The 19,408-nt window shown below is 48.7% G+C and overlaps 1 protein-coding gene across 2 annotated transcripts in view; it reads right to left on the bottom strand.

Annotated features, from left to right (window-relative positions):
• Nucleotides 1-19,408, bottom strand: part of ZFP64 (ZFP64 zinc finger protein) — a 91,204-nt gene that overhangs the window by 14,352 nt on the left and 57,444 nt on the right. Inside the window, exon 1 of one of the 2 annotated variants that reach the window (XM_030309388.1) lies at nt 5,640-5,745. The exons of the other annotated variant lie outside the window; for it this stretch is intronic. Within the exon in view, the coding sequence (XP_030165248.1) occupies nt 5,640-5,745 (106 nt within the window). Of the gene's footprint in view, nt 1-5,639; nt 5,746-19,408 lie in introns of those variants that run through there. 2 annotated transcript variants of the gene reach the window in all.

Raw genomic sequence — 19,408 nt, 5'->3', positions numbered from 1 at the left:
AATTACAAGTGAAATAGGACCAAAAAGGCCAAATGTTATTTGAGAGGACAGAAAGCTGGGTGCCTTGAAAACATCAAGCTATTTTTAAAAGCTTTCTCAATTTCTGAATTTGCTTGGTCTCCATTCAGTAGGTCACAGACCACACTTACCAGCACCACAGAACTCCTACACAAAGACCATGGTTTCAACACCTCGCTTAAAGATGGGGGGCAGGGAGGAACCAGAGTCAAAGGCTTGAGATGATTTCTGCGATCAGGAGTTTCTCTGAATCCTGATTTGTACACACTTGAACAGCCAGTCAAGACCACGAGAAACATCAACACTCAAAGCTCGATAAGAAAAAAAAAAAAAATCCCTTCAGATTGCGAAGATGAAATCAGTTTTGAGAGCATTCTCATCCTTTAGGGACAGATACTTACAAGGCCTAGGTATCAGATTCATTTCAAAGTAATCCAGGGCAGGGGAATAGTGGGACAGAGGAAACCAGACTGGCCACGCTCTCGTCTTTGAAGCCCAGCACCAGGTACGTCGAAGTTCACGGTATCCTTTTGCCAGGATGGCAGGATCATGCAAAACGGACATTTTTGTGGGCCAAAATGGTCCCACAGTTTCACGTGGTTTGAGCTAATGGGGAGGTTTAAGAATTTGTCACAAGGACCAAGTATTCCTAAAAGGTAAAGTGATTTCTCTCCAAATAGATTTAAACCCAAGGGAAAACAAAAGCTGTCAAGGTCTGCAGTCTTAAAATATATATGCCTTGGCTCCTGTAGGAATTAGAGGCCAAGAACTGGGACTCTTTTTGCTCCTGGTATACAAGGAGGATTCCATTCCCCGGGAGAGATTTGTCAAGGCGAACCTCTTACCAGGAGAGGCCGTTGAGCACACTGGGAAGGACATCAACTCCAGTACAGGGCTTGCTCAGCAACTTGCTAACTGAAACTTAACCTTTCTGAGCCTCAGTTTACCCTTGAAGACGGGATCATTGACCTGTCGGAGTTGTAGGGTTAAGAAATGCACAATGTAAGTTCTCAGTATGTGACCCAGCTGGTGCCATGTAAACACTATTCAGGAATAAAGGCCTGCAGAGGTCACATTTGAATAGTGTGGTGCTCAGAGCCCCTTAACAGGATGTGAACAAGTGACCTAATCCTGTGGCTCTCAACGGAGGGTCATTTTGCCCCCAGCGGACATCTGGCAATGCTTGGGGACATTTGACTGTCAGATGTGCACACACATAGGGGATAGTGGCATCTAGGGAGTACAGGCCAGGGATGTTGAAACCATCCTACGATGTACAGGAGAGCCCCCACACCTGTATCAAGATCACCTGCATTGTGGGTTTTATTTATTTTTAAAACATTTTGAAAGAGCATGAGCCAGGGTTGGGGCAGAGAGATGGGGTGGGGGTGGGGGGATCCCAAGCAGGCTCCGTGCTGTCAGCACAGACCCTGATGCAGGGGTCAATTCCACAAACTAGGAGATCATAACCTGAGCCTACATCAAGGATCTGTTGCTTAATGGACTGAGTCACTCAGTCGTCCCAGGAGTTGAAGGTTCTAATGTTTTTATTTATTTTTGAAGCAGAGAAAGAGAGCATGAGCAGGGGAGAAGTAGAGAGAGAGAGAGAGAGAGGGAGCCACAGAATTCAAAGCAGGCTCCAGGCTCTAAGCTGTCAGCACAGTGGCCGATGTGGGGCTCCAACTCATGAACCAGGAGATCATGACCTGAGCCAAAGCTGGACGCTTAACCGACTGAGCCACCCAGGTGCCCCAAGGAGTTGTAGGTTTTAAATGTACCTTCCCAGTGCTCATCGCAGATAACTAGGGGTTGGGGTTAAGGGCAGATCCCAGGAACCAAAAAAAAAAAAAAAAAAAAAAAAAAAATTAAGTTTGAGAGAGGAGGAGAGAAAGATCAAGTGAGGGCAGCGGAGGGGCAGGGAGCAAGAACCCCAAGTAGGCTCCACGCTATCAGCACAGAGCCTGACACCAGGCACGGTCTCCCAAGACAAAGCATGAGATCAGGACTTGAGCCGAAATCAAGAGCTGGATAATCTACCAACCGCCACCCTGGCATCCCGGAACCCATACTTCTAAAACAGGCCCCAGTGATTACGGCATATACTCTAAGCCCTTGCTACCTGAAGGGTGGTCCCAGAGCTTCTAGTTATCAGCCTAACTTGGAAGCTTGTTAGAGAAGCAGGACCTCAGGTCCCAGACCAACAGAATCCATCTGCCCCTTAACAAGATCCCCAGGTGATTCCTGTGCACATTAAAATAGAAGCCCAATGCCAAGGCAACGCTTAAGTGCTCCAGGATTACCTGGAGGGCTTATTAAGGCACAGGCGGCTTGGGCTTCATCTTTAGAGTTCCTGATTCAGTCGATCTGGAGAGCTGGTGATTTTTCGTTATCTAACAAGTTCCCAGCTGATGCTGATCTGCCAACCACACCTTAAATATTTTTGAGAAAGGACACACGCGCCCATGCACGGGAGGGGCAGAGAGATAGACCTAATCAGAAGGTGGCTCCACGCTGTCAGCACAGAGCCAGATGTAGGGCTGGAACTCACAAACAGAGATCATGGCCTGAGCTTAAGTCAAGAGTTGGATGCTTAACAGGCTGAGCCACCCAGGCACCCCTGGCAACCACACTTTCGCAAGCTCTGAGGGGCTGGCTCAGAGAAGATGCTGAAGCCCAGGGGGCTAGAAGTCTTCCAACTGACCAGAACCCACACCTACCGGATCTGAAACCCATCACTATGTGCCCTGGAAGCAAACCCCAAACGTTACACTCTAGCAATGCATATTTTTTTTTTCAACGTTTATTTATTTTTGGGACAGAGAGAGACAGAGCATGAACGGGGGAGGGGCAGAGAGAGAGGGAGACACAGAATCGGAAACAGGCTCCAGGCTCTGAGCCATCAGCCCAGAGCCCGACGCGGGGCTCGAACTCACGGACCGCGAGATCGTGACCTGGCTGAAGTCGGACGCTTAACCGACTGCGCCACCCAGGCGCCCCTAGCAATGCATATTAAAGACAACAAATTCTGGAGGGTTTTTAATCCCGCAGATACCAAGGAAGACTGAAAAGTGAAATCTACGTGAGAGATCGTAAGGCGCCGTGGTTTCGGGAACTGACCGCGAAGCCAGCTGCGAAGTTTCAAATTTCGGTTCTATCATTTATTAGCCTTGTGGCCCCTGAGAAGTTGCTCCGCTTCCCTATTCCTCAATTTCCGTATCTAAAATGGGGATCACAGCTCTGATTTCGTAGGTTTAGGTGAAGGTTAAGTCTTAGTATATATAAAAGGACCTGTTACATAAGTCATTAAATCATCATTATGGCTTTTATTGATGTGTACGCACGTGAGCCACGATTCTCCACGGGAGGGAGACACATCGTGCCACGAAGGTGTGGCAACAGGCTGAAGAGACTGAGGGGTGAAAGTGGTAACAAAACAAAAAAAGTGGTAGAAAGGGGCATCCAGGTAAAAGGTGGAGTGGCATGGAAGGGCCCCCCAAAGGGACTTCCTTCTCTTTTAAACATCCACGAAGCCATCGAAAGCTCGAAGCCCACATTCTCCTGAGCACCGTGCAACTGGGACAGAGTCCCTTCTCATCTCAAAGTGGGGGGTGGGCCACGTTTGACAGGACCCCGTTTAGCACAGTGGGCCCTTTAGCCCTAGGAAAAACTGCCCTCCCTTTTAGAAGGTTACCCTCAGGGCTTTCTTCTGGTTTTGTTTTGTTTTTTTTTAAACTGGTCACCACTGAAGTCTACCAGGTGACCTGCTGTATTTTTGTTCTTCCAAAGCCTATCTGAGTTGCAAACCCATTTGCCAGTTAACCTTAAAGCAAAGTAAGACCTCCACAAACCTCAAAAAGGAGGTGGGCCTTTTGTTCGGCTCGACAGACCGAAGATGCAGGGGGAAAACCGCATCAGTCGGAAGGTAGCTAGTGTCTAGCTCTGATTATGCCCTGCTCCCACAGGGGCACCCCAAATACTGCACGGTACAGACCACCACAAGCCTTCTGAACAGAGGGGGTCTCTACACTATACTCGAGAAAAGAGGCCCATGGCACTGACCAACAGCCAGGGGTCCTTTGGGTTATGCTCTTTGATAATGGCTTCCCCCAAAAGATTCAACACCCCCCAGTTCTTTTAGAAGATCAGCAGGGGGCCTGCTCCCCCCCCCCCCCCCAGTGGCAACCTGGGTCCATCACGGTCCTTGGGCACAAAGGTAGTTAGGGAGTTTTGGTTCATGGGAATACCATCCAGCCAAACTTCAGTTTTAGATACTATCATTTGAGGAGTAGTTTCCTTAAGTTTCTCCCCTCCTCCACCTCCTCGGATACGTGGTTCTCAAAGCCCACACCAGAACAATCTGCACTGCTGGACGTCTGACCCGAGGTCCCTTGCTCCCTTCCTGGGCCGAGAAAAAGGAGAGAGAGGGAGAGAAGAAAGTTCATTTGGGACTAAGGAGAGATTCTCAACGAACTGCGGGAGAAGAGCAGGGAGAGGCGATCGAGTGAGAATTTACATTACCTTAATCCGAGGCCGAGATTATCAGAACGGAAGCGCTTTAGAAATGCAGATTCCCCAGCCCCGCCTCACCCCAGAGATTCCAATGGGGGCGGTGCCCAAGGGTGGACGCAGGAATTTAGCGAGTTAGCAAAGCTCTCCACAAACCGAGGCTCCACGGACCATAACGCCCTGAGGACTTAGGGTAGTCGGGGGGCCTCGTAGCTTCGCTCCGAGCCCCTCCAGCCACTCTGCAGCTGGCTCGGCCCGCTAAGTCCTACCGTGGCGCTGCTCTGCTCAACACACCCCTCCCTCCAGAGCCTCGCTTAGAGTAAAAGGTGAAGTCCTTACCGGACCCGCCCCCCTCCCCCACCCCAGGCTGCAACCTCGACGACTCCGCCCGCGGCCCCCACCGGCCGTTCCTCCTACCTGGTTCCTCTTCCCCCAGCCACCTCCAAGCCTCTCCCCCGCACCCTTTGACGATGCCCACCTCGGGGAGGCTCTCCCCGGACCATGTGATATACCTCCTCCCCTGCTTCAGGTTTGCAGCCAGCGCTCACCCCTAACGCACCTTACGCCTCACCGCTCTATCTCGAGTCCCATCTTTCCCGACCCCACTCGGCCCTAAACTGGACCAAGAGCGGGATTTTTGCTCGTTCGTTGCTGTGTCCCGTCCCCCGCCCCGGCCCCTAGCTCCGGGGTGCTGAGGAAACTCAGACGTCTTTCGGAAATCCCCCTGGGCTCGGGACGCCGCACTCAGAAGGCTCACCTTCCAGGCGCCCCGCCCCGGACCAGCGCCAAAGAAGCAGGTCCAGGACCCGGTCGCCGGCGCACCCCGAAGACGGCCTCGGACAGGGTCTCGGGGCGCCCGCCCAGCGCCTTGGAGAGAAGATTCGCGATTCGCTAGCGCTTGGGGGGCGCGGCGTAGTTCGCCCCGGGAGAGAGAATTCACAAGGAGGTGTAATTTACAGAGGCGCGCGGCGGGGGCGCCGAGGGCTGAGCCGCCGCGCTCGACTCGGGGGCCTCAGCCGCCCTTCCCCGCCCGAGGCCTCGCCCCCACGCGGGTCCCGGGACCGTCCGAACAACCGCCCGCAACCCCCGGGCGGGGCGCCCGCAGCGCTACTCACCCGACAGCCCCACCCCCTCGGGGGCAGCGTCGGCGACCCCCGGGCGCGCGGGCTGCGGCTCCTCCGAGTTCAGGTGCTGGGGCTTGGCCTGTTTGCGCCGCGACATGGCGAGCGGATCGCGGCCCCCGGCGTCGCGCACGCCAGTGGCCCGCCTCTCCCACGACCGCTTCCCGGAGTTCGGAAATTTCCCCCCAACCCCGCGACCGGAGCGCGCATGTCCCGGCAATTTTGCGCCTCGGCCGAGCAGGGCGATTTATCAAGAACCCTGACGGCTGATTGGCCCGGCGCCAAGGCCTCGGGGGGTCCCGGGGAAGCGCGGGCCGCGCCGCTGCAGCCCACACCACCCGAGAGCTCGTTAGAAATGCAGACTCTCGGGCTCCACCCCAGACCCGCCGAATCAGAATCTGCATTTTAACAAGCTCCCCAGGTGATTCGCATGCACATTAAAGTTGCAGAGACCGTGTCTGCATTTTAACGAGATCCCCAGGTGATTCGCTTGCCCATTAAAATTTCAGAAGCACAGCTCTCCTCCAACTTTCCTGCGCGCACGAATCACTGGGGATCTCGTTAAAATGCAGATTCTGACTCAGTGGGTCTGGGGTGGGGCCTGAGCTTCGGTATTTCTAACGAGCTCCCAGGTGGTATCACTGCCGCTGCGGCTGCACAGGCCGTGCTCTTAGATTCCGACTTAATTGGTCTGGGCTGAAGCCTGGGCATTAGTGTACATATATATATATATATTTTTTTTTTCTTAAGCTCCCCAGGTTATTCTGACGTGCAGCCAAGGCTGAGAAGCACGACCTCCAGCATGTTCGCATTTAAAATTTAAATGAGGCCAGAGAGTCTCCAACGGCAGATGAACCACTTTATGGAGGAGCTCATTAAAAATGCAGATTTCGGAAAGTTTTGGCTTCAGGCGGCGGAGCCCGGTAATCTGTATTTCTATACGGCGCCCCCAAACCCCGTCCCTCGTCCGGTGACTCTGGCGCCCCAGGTCTAGGACCACACGCGAGAAGCCTCGGGGCCAGCAGGGGAGTGGGCCTGCCTAGCAGGTGACTGAGGCGTGGTCTGGGGCAGGGAGGTGTTGAGCTAATTGGCGTTCAAGCTCAGACTGGCTGGGACCTTGATGAGACCCGAGGGGGACCCGTCCTTGCATCAGGTTAACACGGGGAGCAAGAGAGCCACCTACACCGCTCAGGTGTTTACTTTCTACAAACTGGGGGAGTTGCTCAAGGCGGGGCTGTACCCTAAGCTTGCCCAAACCTGCGAATCACGAGAGGGCCCTCGTTAGAAAGGACCCGGGCTCGGCTCTGAATCCGTGGGGACGGGGGCCTAAGAATCTGCGTTTCTAACAGCGAGGGTGGTGAAAGTTTACTTTGTGGCTAGGGCGGGTCCCGTGGGGTTCGGCAGCCGCCTGTAACTCGTCTCCTTGGGGTTACCGTTGGCAAATCGTGGGGTAGGGCCTGCGGGATGAGCATTTTTACTTTTCTCAAAAACTGAGCTGTTCTCCAACTTCCCGCTGATTTTCAAGTTATGAATTGACTTTAGAGATGGTGGTGTAATGCCAGCTGAGGTCACTCAAGGTTAAATTACTTATTTATGACTTAAAAAAAAAAAAAGCAATCCCTACCCCCAACGTGGGGCTTGAACTCACCCCCCAGAGATCAACACTCGCGTGCTCTACGGACTGAGCCAGCCAGGTGCCCCGGGATTAAGTTATAGAGCCATTTTTTTTTAACCTTTAAACTTTTCTTTCTTTCTTTAATGTTTACGTTTATTTTTGAGACAGAGAGAGACAGCATGAGCAGGGGAGGGGCAGAGAGAGAGAGACACAGAATCCGAAGCAGGCTCCAGCCTCCGAGCTGCCAGCACACAGCCTGAGGCGGGGGGCTTGAACCCACAAACTGCGAGATCATGACCTGAGTCCCAGTCGGATGCCCAACCGACTGAGCCACCCTGGTGCCCCAACCTTTAAACTTTTCTTTGGGATGTGGGTGTAGTTACACATACACATAAAGCCATTTGAAAACCTATCATGTGCTTACTTTTATTGTGTCTGGTGGAATGTCTCAAGAGGATACTGGATAAACTGGGGACAGTGGTGTTGCCTCTGGAGAAGTGCCCCCAGCCAGAAGGATGGGAGATCGCCGGTACCCCGTTTATCCTGCCTGCGGTGTGTATGTGCTTGTATTTGATATTTATATGGCATTTCATCAGCTCAGGTGCCCAGGATTGGATTAATCCTTGGTACGTGACACCTGGTCATTACTGCTCATTGCTGGCTTGAATGGTGGCTTGTTTGGTCCCTGGCTTATTAGGGTATAAGAGATACTAGGGAGCCCAAAGCTGGGAGCATCAGTGTTAGGTAGAGTCTCTCCTATGGCCCCCTCCTCCAATTTCACGGCTGTCAACCTAAACCCCATACACTTCATTCCTTTGCTTTCTTTTCAGTAAGTTCTTTTGCACGTGCATGTAATCCTAAAAGACACAATTTTAATTAAAAAAGTTTTTTTTAACGTTTATTTATTATTGAGAGAAAGACACAGAGTGTAGGCAGGGGAGGGGTAGAGAGAGGGGGAGTCACGGAATCTGAAGCAGGCTCCAGGCTCGGAGCTGTCAGCACAGAGCCCGACGCGGGGCTCGAACCCACGAACTGCGAGATCATGACCTGAGCTGAAGTCGGTCGCTCAACCGACTGAGCCACCCAGGCGCCCCACAATTTTAGTTTTTTTCAAGAACTAAAAAAGCGTATGTAATTTTCTAGGAATCCCCCATATTATATTGCTAAAAGCATCCACATTGCTGTGAAAATAGCACAGTTTATTCATCTGCCCTCCTGGTGGTGGGCACTTGGGTTGTTTCCCAGTCTTTCTGAAGCGTGTGGGTATCATCTGTGACCCTTCTAAAAAAGTGTCAGAGTTTGGGGCACCTGGGTGGCTCAGTCGGTTAAGCGTCCGACTTCGGCTCAGGTCATGATCTCACAGTCTGTGAGTTCGAGCCCCGCGTCGGGCTCTGTGCTGACAGCTCAGAGCCTGGAGCCTGTTTCAGATTCTGTGTCTCCCTCTCTCTGCCCCTTCCCTGCTCATGCTCTGTCTCAAAAATAAATAAACATTAAAAAAAGTGTCAGAGTTTAAGTGAATGTACACATTTTCTGATTGCAGGTGACCCTTTAAGAGATTATGCTAAAGTCCTGGCACCAGATTACATTTTTGCCAGCAAAGGGAGAGAGAGATACTGTGGAGCCACATCCTTTCCTATACTCGGTATTATCAGACATATGAATATACAATGATATTTCACTATGGTCTTGATTTGCATTTTCCCTGCATGCATTGTTCCAACACAAAAAAAACAAAGGCAAAATTATTGTTTTTCACAAAAGTAATGACAGCAACTGATAAAATTTGTTTCATTTTTTTGAAGGCACCGTTTTATGATTTTTTAAACACATCTATTCAAAGTTACTGTGTAAATTAAGTTTATTACCATGTATGGTTTTTTTTAAAAAATTTTTTTTTTCAACGTTTATTTATTTTTGGGACAGAGAGAGACAGAGCATGAACGGGGGAGGGGCAGAGAGAGAGGGAGACACAGAGGGAAACAGGCTCCAGGCTCTGAGCCATCAGCCCAGAGCCCGACGCGGGGCCCGAACTCACGGACCGCGAGATCGTGACCTGAGCCGAAGTCAGACGCTTAACCGACTGCGCCACCCAGGCGCCCCTACCATGTATGGTTTTAATGGCTTGACTTGAAGGGTCTAAATGAAAAATTGAAAGAAAAATGGAGGCGCGCCTGGCGGGCTTAGTTTGTAGACCACTCGAATCTTGATCTCCGGGGGGTGAGGTCAAACCCCACGCTGGGTATAGAGCCTACAAAAACAAAAAACAAAAAACAAAAAAAAACACACAAAAAAACCCCCAAAACTGAGGTGCCTGGGTGGCTCAGTCAGTTAAGCGTCTTGGCTCAGGTCATGATCTCACAGTTCGTGGGTTCGAGCCCCACGTCAGGCTCTGTGCTGACAGCTCAGAGCCTGGAGCCTGCTTCAGATTCTGTGTCTCGTCTCTCTCCCTCTCTGCCCCTCCCTGGCTAGCGCTCTGTCTCTGTCTCTCTGACTCTCTATCAAAAATAAATAAACATTAAAAAAAAAATTGAGGGGTTCCTGGGTGACTCAGCTGGTTAAGTGTGTTCACTCAGGTCATGAGACTTTGGCTCAGGTTATGATCACACGGTTTCTGGGTTCGAGCTCCGCATCGGACTCTTGGCTGACAGTTCAGAGCCTGGAGCCTGCTTGGGATTCTATGTCTCCTTCTCTCTCTGCCCTTCCTCCACTCACACTGTCCTCTACTTTCTCTCTCAAAAATAAATAAATGTAAAAAAACAAAACAAAACAAAAAATATAACTCCTAGATTAGAGATCTACGTAAAAGCAGGGTATCACTCAATGGCTATGATAAATCACACTTCTCCTCCAATTCCATTCACCAGTCATACAAATTGACTATTTTCTTGACATGCAGCTCATAAATTTTCATCTTCCCTGATAATCAAACCCGAGGCTTTTGCAAATTAAACTAAAGAGGGCACATCACTACGTCTTTAACAGATGGATTTCAAACCGCTGTGCTTGGACAATGTTTAAACAGATTAGAAAATTCTATCGCTAAGTTTAAACACGCAGAATGAGGTTTTTTTTCCGGGCCGGGCGACACCTTTTCATTGTCCTTCGGCAACAAAGTCACAGAACAAAGAAACTACGGTGGAACATGCGTTTCAAAATACTTCCTCCACAGGGTGTTTCCCTTCCAGAGAAAGTCAAATTTTCAACCTTGCCACTTTTTAAAGGGAAAATGGAACATATCTGTAATTTTGATCACTTAAGTCTTTTGCCAAGAGCTAAACAGTGCCCTCTGAGTTCTACAAAAGATTCTCCTTATCCCTCTACATCTCTTTACAGAGCATCATAAAGATTGAGAGGCAGTAAAATGTAATAACACATGGACTAGAGCCAGCTTGAGTTGAAATCCTGGCTCTGTTACCGTGTGACCTTGGGAAAGCTGTTCTGTGCTCCCGTTTTCTCATCAGTAAAATGGCAATGCTCATATGACTAGGGCAGTCGTGAGGACGAATGGGTTTCCGTATGCAAAGTACAGAGAACAACGTCTGGTGCCGAGGGGGTAAGAGTTAACAATCACTATAACGGAGTACGAGTATTAGTTTACCAGTACTAGTTATCACGTGTAATAAGAGCTCACACTCACCCAGCATTGGTGGTTCCAATTAACGAGGCGCAGACGCTGTTTTCCATGGAAATAAATGGGAAGCAAACGAGACTGTGTTGACTTTACGGAACCCTCAGGAGCTGCAGATTTTCCCTGCTTTCATAACACCTTCAGTATAGGTATATTAAACGAGGAATTCAACGCTACTCATTGAATTTGGCGCAAGTAATTGCTTTCTGTTTTAAGAGAAAAAGTCATTGCTCACCTCAGCGCTGTCCTGTCCCTTACCTTTTCTCCACTATGGATACAGGAATGAAAGAACGGGTAAACGTTTTCCAGGTACAAATGGTTCCCTAACAGGAAGTAAAGGCAGACAGGAGCAAGTCTGACTTCTTCATCTGCCAAGAATTTATTTGTTCAACTGATCATTTTTTGACCTCTCGCTGTTGCGTGGCTCCGTTCCAGGTGTTGGGTACAGAGCCACACGCAAGACAAACAAGATCCCGCGGGGCAGCTAGAGGACCAATGAATGAATGAATGAACGAGGGCAAAAGGTCACTTCGGATAACAATGGGGACCACAATCAAGATGACACGGGGTGGTGTGACCCAGAGTGGGTGATGCAGGGGAGGGTAGCTGAGTCTGGCTAGAAGAGACCTACGAGCTAGCACCTGATCTAATAGGCAGCCATGGGAAGAAGCAGAGAGAGAGCATTTCTGGGAGAAGAATCCATAGCAAAGGCTCTACGACAATCAGCTTTGGTATGTTTGAAGCAAAGTAAGAAGCATCCGTGGCTAGCTGGTCGCCAGAAAGAAAAATATATGGCTTGTAAGAAGTTGGAAAAACAAAGTCACTTATGAGCAAAGAAATGCAAGTTCAAATAAATTGAAATACTGTTTTCTAGCCTCTCTTAACAGAAAAGATTAAACCCACACACGTTATTAGCAAAGGTGAGCATGTGCTTTTTCTCCCCCACGCTGCACTTCTCAGACTTACTGTTCAGGAGAATCACCTGGGGACCTTGTTAAATGCAGATTCTGACTCCAGCGTGTCTCAAAAATGTAACATGAATACAGATCACCTGGGGACCTTGTTAAGGAGTGGGTTGTGATTTCTCAGACCTTAATGTGCACAAGAATGACCTGGTGATCTTGTTAAAAGCAGATTCTGGGCAACAAACCTCTAAGAGTTATACAGCCTCACTGCCTCGCTAATTATAAGGGAATGAATATTAAATACCCATCAATTCCACACATAGCCCCCCGCCCCCCTCCGCATCAGATCAGTGAAAATTAAGAATGCTGGTAACATCTACCCTTAGCAAGAGTGCAGGGAATTTGGTCTTCTAACGCGTTGGTGGTGGGAGCGTGAACGTTCATAGGTGCTGCAGAGGGCAATTTAGCAGTACTTTAAAAAAAAAAATTTTTTTTTTAAACGTTTATTTTTGAGACAGAGAGAGACAGAGCATGAACGGGGGAGGGGCAGAGAGAGAGGGAGACACAGAATCGGAAGCAGGCTCCAGGCTCTGAGCCATCAGCCCAGAGCCTGACGCGGGGCCCGAACTCACGGACCGCGAGATCGACCTGAGCCGAAGTTGGACGCTTAACCGACTGAGCCGCCCAGGCGCCCCTAGCGGTACTTTTTTAAACGTGCCCTGCCAGTGATCTGTCAATTCTGCTTCCATTTGTTCTCCAGAGAAACGTCTGCACATGTGCGCAAGGGAGCAAGGATGTTTGTGGCAACACTAATATCGTAGCACAAGAAAACAAAACAACCCCCCCAAAACCAAAAACCCACAAACCATTGAGAAACAACCTAATAATGCCCAGCAACAGGGGACTGGTTAGGTTAAACTAAGGTTTAACCATACTATGGAATATCAGGCAACAAATGGAAGTAATCATCTCCCCCCTCTCTGCCCCTCCCCTGCTCTCTCTCTTTAAAAAAAAAAAAAAAATTAATGTTTATTTATTTTTGAGAGAGAGAGAGAGAGAGAGAGAGAGACAGAACATGAGCAGGGGAGGGGCAGGGAGAGAAGGAGACACAGGATCCAAAGCAGGCTCCGAGCTGTCAGCAAAGAGTCCAACATGGGGCTTGAACTCACAGACCACGAGATCATGAATTGAGCTGAAGTTGGATGCCCAACCGACTGAGTCACCCAGGCATCCCTCTCTCTCTCTTAAAATAAATAAATAAACTTAAAAAAAAAAATAGGGACTGTATTCCCATCCTGCTTGATAGTTAAAAAGTAATAATTAAAATACTTAACTAACTGATGGTTCTTTTTTAAAAAAATGTTTATTTATTTTGAGAGAGAGAGAGAGTGAGAGCACGAATTAGTGAGGGGCAGAGAGAGAGGGGCAGTGAGGATCCCAAGCAGGCTCTGTGCTGTCAGCACAGAGACTGATACAGGACTTGATCTTGTGAGATCATGACCTGAGCTGAAATCAAGAGCTTAACCAGCCGCTTAACCAACTGAGCCACCCAGGCGCCCCAAGTGATGGTTGTCATACAATGTGACACATTTTATATAACCATAATAGACAATAATGTATTTCTCTGTGTGCCGATACAGAATATTCTCAAGATATGTTAAGTGAAATATTCAAAGGACAGAAAAGTAGATAAGTTATGCTATTGTGTGTATGTATGTATGTATATATGTAAAAACATACATATATAACAGCATCTCTCTATTAAATTTCACACACACACACACACACACACACACACACACACACACACGAATGCAGAGACCAGGGAACTGGGAACATGCATCATCCATGGGGACAGGACATCAGTTGTCTGAATGACATCTTGATATATACTTTTTGGCAATCTCGTAAGTTACAACATTTTAAATCATAAAATTTGGCACACCTACAAGAGTGCATAAGATGCAAACGTGCAGCTTATGGAATGAAGCAAACATCTTTGTAACCACTGACAACTTAAGGTCTTAGTACCAAAGACAGTGCTTTTTAAAATTTTTTTTTAATGTTTACTTATTTATTTTTGAGAGAGAGAGAGAGAGTGAGCAAGCAGGGGAAGGACAGAGAGAGATGGAGACAGAATCCCAAGCAGGTTCTGTGCCATCAGCACAGAGCCTGATGCGGGGCTTGAACCCACGAACCTGAGATCATGACCTGAGCTGAAACCAGGAGTCGGATCTTAACTGACTGAGCCGCCCGGGCGCCCCTCAAAGAAATGCTTCACATGCTCCTGTCCGTTAGCGTCTCCTGCCTTCTGCCACCTTCTTTCACTAGTTCTAATTTTGGGTAATTATGATTTAAAAATAGTTTTGTCACTGTACATCAACCATAGTTCGATGAAAAACAACAACAACAGCTTTGTCACCTAAACAATGATGCTTAGTTTTGCCGCCTTTTGAGCTGCATGAGTAATATTCCTTCAAGTGCTTCTTGAAGTGTGTGAGATACGCCGTGGTGAGGCAGGCAGCTGGAGTCCACACTTGAATATACCACATTTTACACCTTCGCCGCCAATGGGCGGTTTCCAATTTGGTAATTATGAGCAATGTAGCTATCGACACTCTTGCACAGATCTCCTGATTCTTGGGTGTAAATTGCTCTACGCCCAGAATCTGCATTTAACAAGATCCCCAGGCGATTCTTCTGTACCTTATGGTTTGAGGAGCACTGAGGTCAGAATCTGCTTCTTAACAAGGTCTCCCGGTGATCTGTATCCGTGTTAAAGTTAGGGACGCACCGGAATCAGAATCTGCATTTTATTTTTATTTATTAAAAAAAAAATTTAACGTTTATTTATTATTGAGAGACAGAGAGACACAGAGTGTGAGCAGGGGAGGGGCAGAGAGAGAGGGAGACACAGAATCCGAAGCAGGCTCCGGGCTCCGAGCCGTCAGCACAGAGCCCGACACGGGGCTCGAACTCACGAACTGTGAAATCATGACCTGAACCGAAGTTGGTCGCCTAACCGACTGAGCCACCCAGGCGCCCCTCAGAATCCGCATTTTAACAACGTCCCCGGTACGGCTGAGACGTGCAGCGGTGGGGGGGGGGGGGGGGAGAGCTGGATCACAGCATATGCTCACCTGCAACTTTCCTAGGAAGTTCCGAACTGTTTTCCAGTGTGACTGTGTCAATTTACATTCCCGGCAGCATATGTAACTTTTAAGATGAAAATGATTGGGGGGGCAAAAGGGAACTAGTTAAAAAAGTCACCAGGGCACAGTCTTATTCGAAAATGTTCATAACGGGGCGCCCGGGGGGGCTCCGTCGGTTGAGCGTCCGACTTTGGCTCGGGTCATGATCTCACGGTCCGTGAGTTCGAGCCCCCGCGTCGGGCTCTGTACTGACAGCTCGGAGCCCGGACCCTGCTTCGGATTCTGTGTCTTCCTCTCTCTGCCCCTTCCCCGTTCATGCTCTGTCTCTCTCTGTCTCTCAAAAATGAATAAACATTTAAAAAAAAATTAAAAAGAAAAGACTTCTAAGCTTCTAGATCTCGGGCAGGGTGTGGCAACATGGGTTGTCCGTTGTCTTAGCCAGTCCTTAGAAAAGTGAGTTTCTGATCCCTTTCCAGCAACATCGAAATCACCCAGACCGATTGTCACCTGCAGATTCTTTTCGTGTTTCCATGTCTTAGGCCACAGTCTCCCTGACTCTGACGTTGTCCATTAGGGCTTGCCCCAGAGCCGCTCACTTGTTGGCCAAACATTTATGGGGTTCTCTCCGGTTTTGAGGCACTGTGCTAACCTCTAGGAATGCACCAGCAGGCCTTTGAGAAAGTCACAGATTAACGACGATGGAAAATAAGGAAACGGGCAGTTACAAGACAGTGTGATAAAGGTTCACACAGTGGTCAGGGAACGCTTCCTGCCACAGGCCGATTCCTAACAGGGTGAGTCGGTCTTGGGCAGGTACAGAAGTGAGGTGAAGAGGGCCACAGGCACAGCGACAGCCTGTGCAAAGACCAGGAGGTAAGAGATAGCCGTTTTGAGAAGCCTCAGTCCGGCCGGAGGTGGGCGGGACGCTGGCGATAAGGCAAAGGAGGCCGGTGGGAGGTCGACTCCATGGCCTTGTACGGCAGACAGGATACATTCAACCGTTTCCTGCTCCCTCTTTCCCTTCTCCTCCTGTTCAGCTTCGGACACATCCAGAGGCCAATTCCAGGCTTGGTCTGACAAGGTGAAGTTACTTCACCTCTCCTCGCCTGAGAAGCAGCCATGCTGACAGTGGTAATGACTCTGACCACGAAGACCGTGAACGCTCACTGATGCTAAGGCCTAGTCTCACCAGCGCTTCGCAGATGTGTGCTTTGTACAAGCCTCTTAACCTCTCGAGCCTCAGTCTCATCGGTAAAATGGGGATAATAATTCAACCTACCTCAGAGGGGTTTCCTGAGTATTCAAAGGGAATGTATGGAAAGGGATCGACAAGCAGTACGTCATGAAGAATGTTACTTGTCATTGTTATCGGCAGTCACCCGCCTACTCCCCTTACACGATACTAACTTTGAAAACTATTGCACAAGATAACCTCACACCTGTCAGAACGGCTAACGGTAACAACACAGGAAACATCAGATGTTGGCGAGGGTGCGGAGAAAGGGGAACCCTCTTGTACCGCTGGTGGGAATGCAAACTGGTGCGGCCGCTCTGGAAAATGGTATGGAGCTTCCTCAGAAAGTTACAAATAGATCTGCCCTATGACCCAGCAATTGCACTGCTAGGTAGCAATTTAGCCAAAAGATACAAAAATACAGATCCGAAGGGCAACGTGCACTCCGATGTTTACAGCAGCATTACCAACGTAGCCAAACTATGGAGAGAGCCCAAAAATCCATCGACTGACAAATGGATAAAGAAGATGTGGTATATATACATATACAATGGAATATTACACAGCCATCAAAAAGGATGGAATCTTGCTGTTTGCAACGATGTGGATGGAGCTAGTGGGTATTATGATAAGTGAAATAAGTCAGCCCGAGAAAGACAAAAACAATGTGATCTCGCTCATATGTGAAATTTAAGAAACAAAACAGATGAACACATGGGAAGGGAAGACAAAGAAGGGGGAAGCAAACCATAAGAGACTCTTAACTATAGAAGACAACCTGAGGGTTGATACAGGGAGGGGGGGTGAGGATAGGCTAGATGGGTGATGGGTACTAAGGAGGGCACTTGCTGGGCTGAGAACTGGGTGTTATATGTACGTGATTCTACTTCTACTAAATTCTACTCCTAAAACCAATATTATACTATATATTAACTAGCTAGAATTTAAAAATCTGAAAAAGAAAAAAAAACTATTATAAAATATAATAACAATTATTATAAATGCTGATTTTATGTAATACCTACATTGTGCTGGGAGTGCTGGGGATACATTGGTGAAAAAGACAGAAGGGGCTGTGTCTGGAACACTTAGTGTTCAGCTGTACTATAATGCAGGCCGTGATGTGATCCTGTGTTTAGTTAGGCTAGTGCTTTGAGGTTTTTTTTTTTTAACAGAGACCAAATAAAAGTGATGAATGAAAATAGAAGGTTTACTTCTGGCGGATGATGCTGCAGGAGATCAGCCGGGGACCCGTGTCCTAGCGTATTGCTGTACGAGCCCCTGGAGTGTTTCTCTCAAGGTGAAGATCCACACCTGTGATCCAGTCCACGGGAAGGAGCAAGAAGGGAGAGGAAGGCAAGCAGCTGTCTTTTACAGAGTAACCCAGAGAGTGTGTCACTTCCTGGTTGTCTCCCATTGGCCAGCATTTAGTCACATGGTCACAGGTAGCTGCAAGGGAGTCTGGGAATGTGGATTCTTTTTTTTTTTTTTTTAATTTTTTAAATGTTTATTTATTTATTTATTTTTAAATTTTTTGAATATTTTATTTTATTTTTGAGACACAGAGAGGCAGAGCATGGATGGGGGAAGGTCAGAGAGAGAGGGAGACACAGAATCTGAAGCCAGCTCCAGGCTCCGAGCTGTCAGCACAGAGCCCGACGCGGGGCTCGAACTCACCGACCGTGAGGTCATGACCTGAGCCGAAGTCGGAAGCTCAACCGACCGACCGACCGAGCCACCCAGACGCCCCAATGTTTATTTATTTTTGAGAGACAGAGCACGAGGAGGAAAGGGAGACACAGAGTCCGAAGCAGGCCCCAGCTCCGAGCCGTCAGCGCAGAGCCCGAGGCGGGGCTCGAACTCACAAACTTCGAGACCGTGACCTGAGCCAAAGTCAGTGGCCCAACCGACGGAGCCAGCCGGGCGCCCCAGGGAATGTGGATTCTCATAGGGTGGATGTGTGCCCAACTAAAACTTGGGGAAGATTTCTGGGAATTCATCCTACTGATACAGAGGCACACGCACAAAATGACGCCTCTATGAGATCCTTCACTGCAGCGTTCTCTGAAATTGCAAAAGCCAGGAAACAACCCAAGGGTTTGTCCACAGGTGAGATGCTGAATAAACTGTGATAAAGCCCCACGCGATGCGATACTCTGCAGCTGCTAAAAAAGAATAAAAAGGAATGAGGAATCCCTGTTTTACTAATATGGTAAGATTTTCTGAATATATTAAATGAAAAAAGCAAGGGACAGAACTGTCCCTTTTTTTGTTTTGCGAAAGGGAAGGAGGTAATGGAAGAATATTTTCGTATTTGCTTATGGTCGCATACAGAAACACCGGAAGGCTATAGAGTGCAGCAATTGCTGTTGGTGCCCCACCCACGGGCCCTCAACCTTGTCCCCTCAGTGCATGATGGACTGGCTTCCAGCTGCCGGGACCGCGTTTGTTTCAAAAAAAAATTAAAAAAAAAATTTTTTTAATGTGTATTTATTTTTGAGACAGAGACAGAGTAAGAGCGGGGAGGGACAGACAGAGAGGGAGACACAGAATCCAAAGCAGGCTCCTGGCTCCGAGCTGTCAGCACAGAGCCCGACACAGGGCTCGAACCCATGAACCATGAGATCATGACCTGAGCCGAAGTCGGACGCTTAACCGACAGAGCCCCCCAGGTGTCCCTGCACCTGCATTTCTTTTTCTGGGGTTTTCTCTGTTTGCGAGCATTCACGTTGCCCCCCCAGTGCAGCAGCCTGAAAGGCTTGGGCCGTCAATCTCTTCCTACTACCTCAGGAGCAGCTCTCAATCAGCAAATGCGGGGAGTTGGTGGATGAATACCTCAGCAACCTTGCCCCACAAATGGATAACTCTGGATGCATCGGTTCCTTCCTGTCCCCCAGGGGTTCCAGCAGGAGTAAATGCCAGCAGCAGCTCCGCCGATCACACACTCTGTATCAGCTCTTTCCCTCCTCTGTCTCACTCCTGCACCCACCTGACTCTGGGTGTTTCCTGGGATCACCTCCCAACTAAGCTCCTTGCTCTCTAATCCTTGTCTCAGGGTCTGCTACTGGGGAAACTGCAATAAGACAAAGAAAAGAATGAAAGAAGGAGGAGGAGAAGTAGGAATAAGAAAAAGAGAAAGATGAAAAGAGAGAGAGGAAGAGCGAGAAAGACGAGAAAAGAAGAAAACGGAGTGAAGAAAGAAGAAAGAGAGTAGAAAAGAAGCAGCTCA

The sequence above is a fragment of the Lynx canadensis genome, chromosome A3 (genome assembly GCF_007474595.2).
Source record: "Lynx canadensis isolate LIC74 chromosome A3, mLynCan4.pri.v2, whole genome shotgun sequence".
NCBI classification, from domain to species: Eukaryota; Metazoa; Chordata; class Mammalia; order Carnivora; family Felidae; genus Lynx; species Lynx canadensis.
Note: the sequence above shows the minus strand (reverse complement) of the source record. Positions and strands in the feature narration are given on the sequence as shown.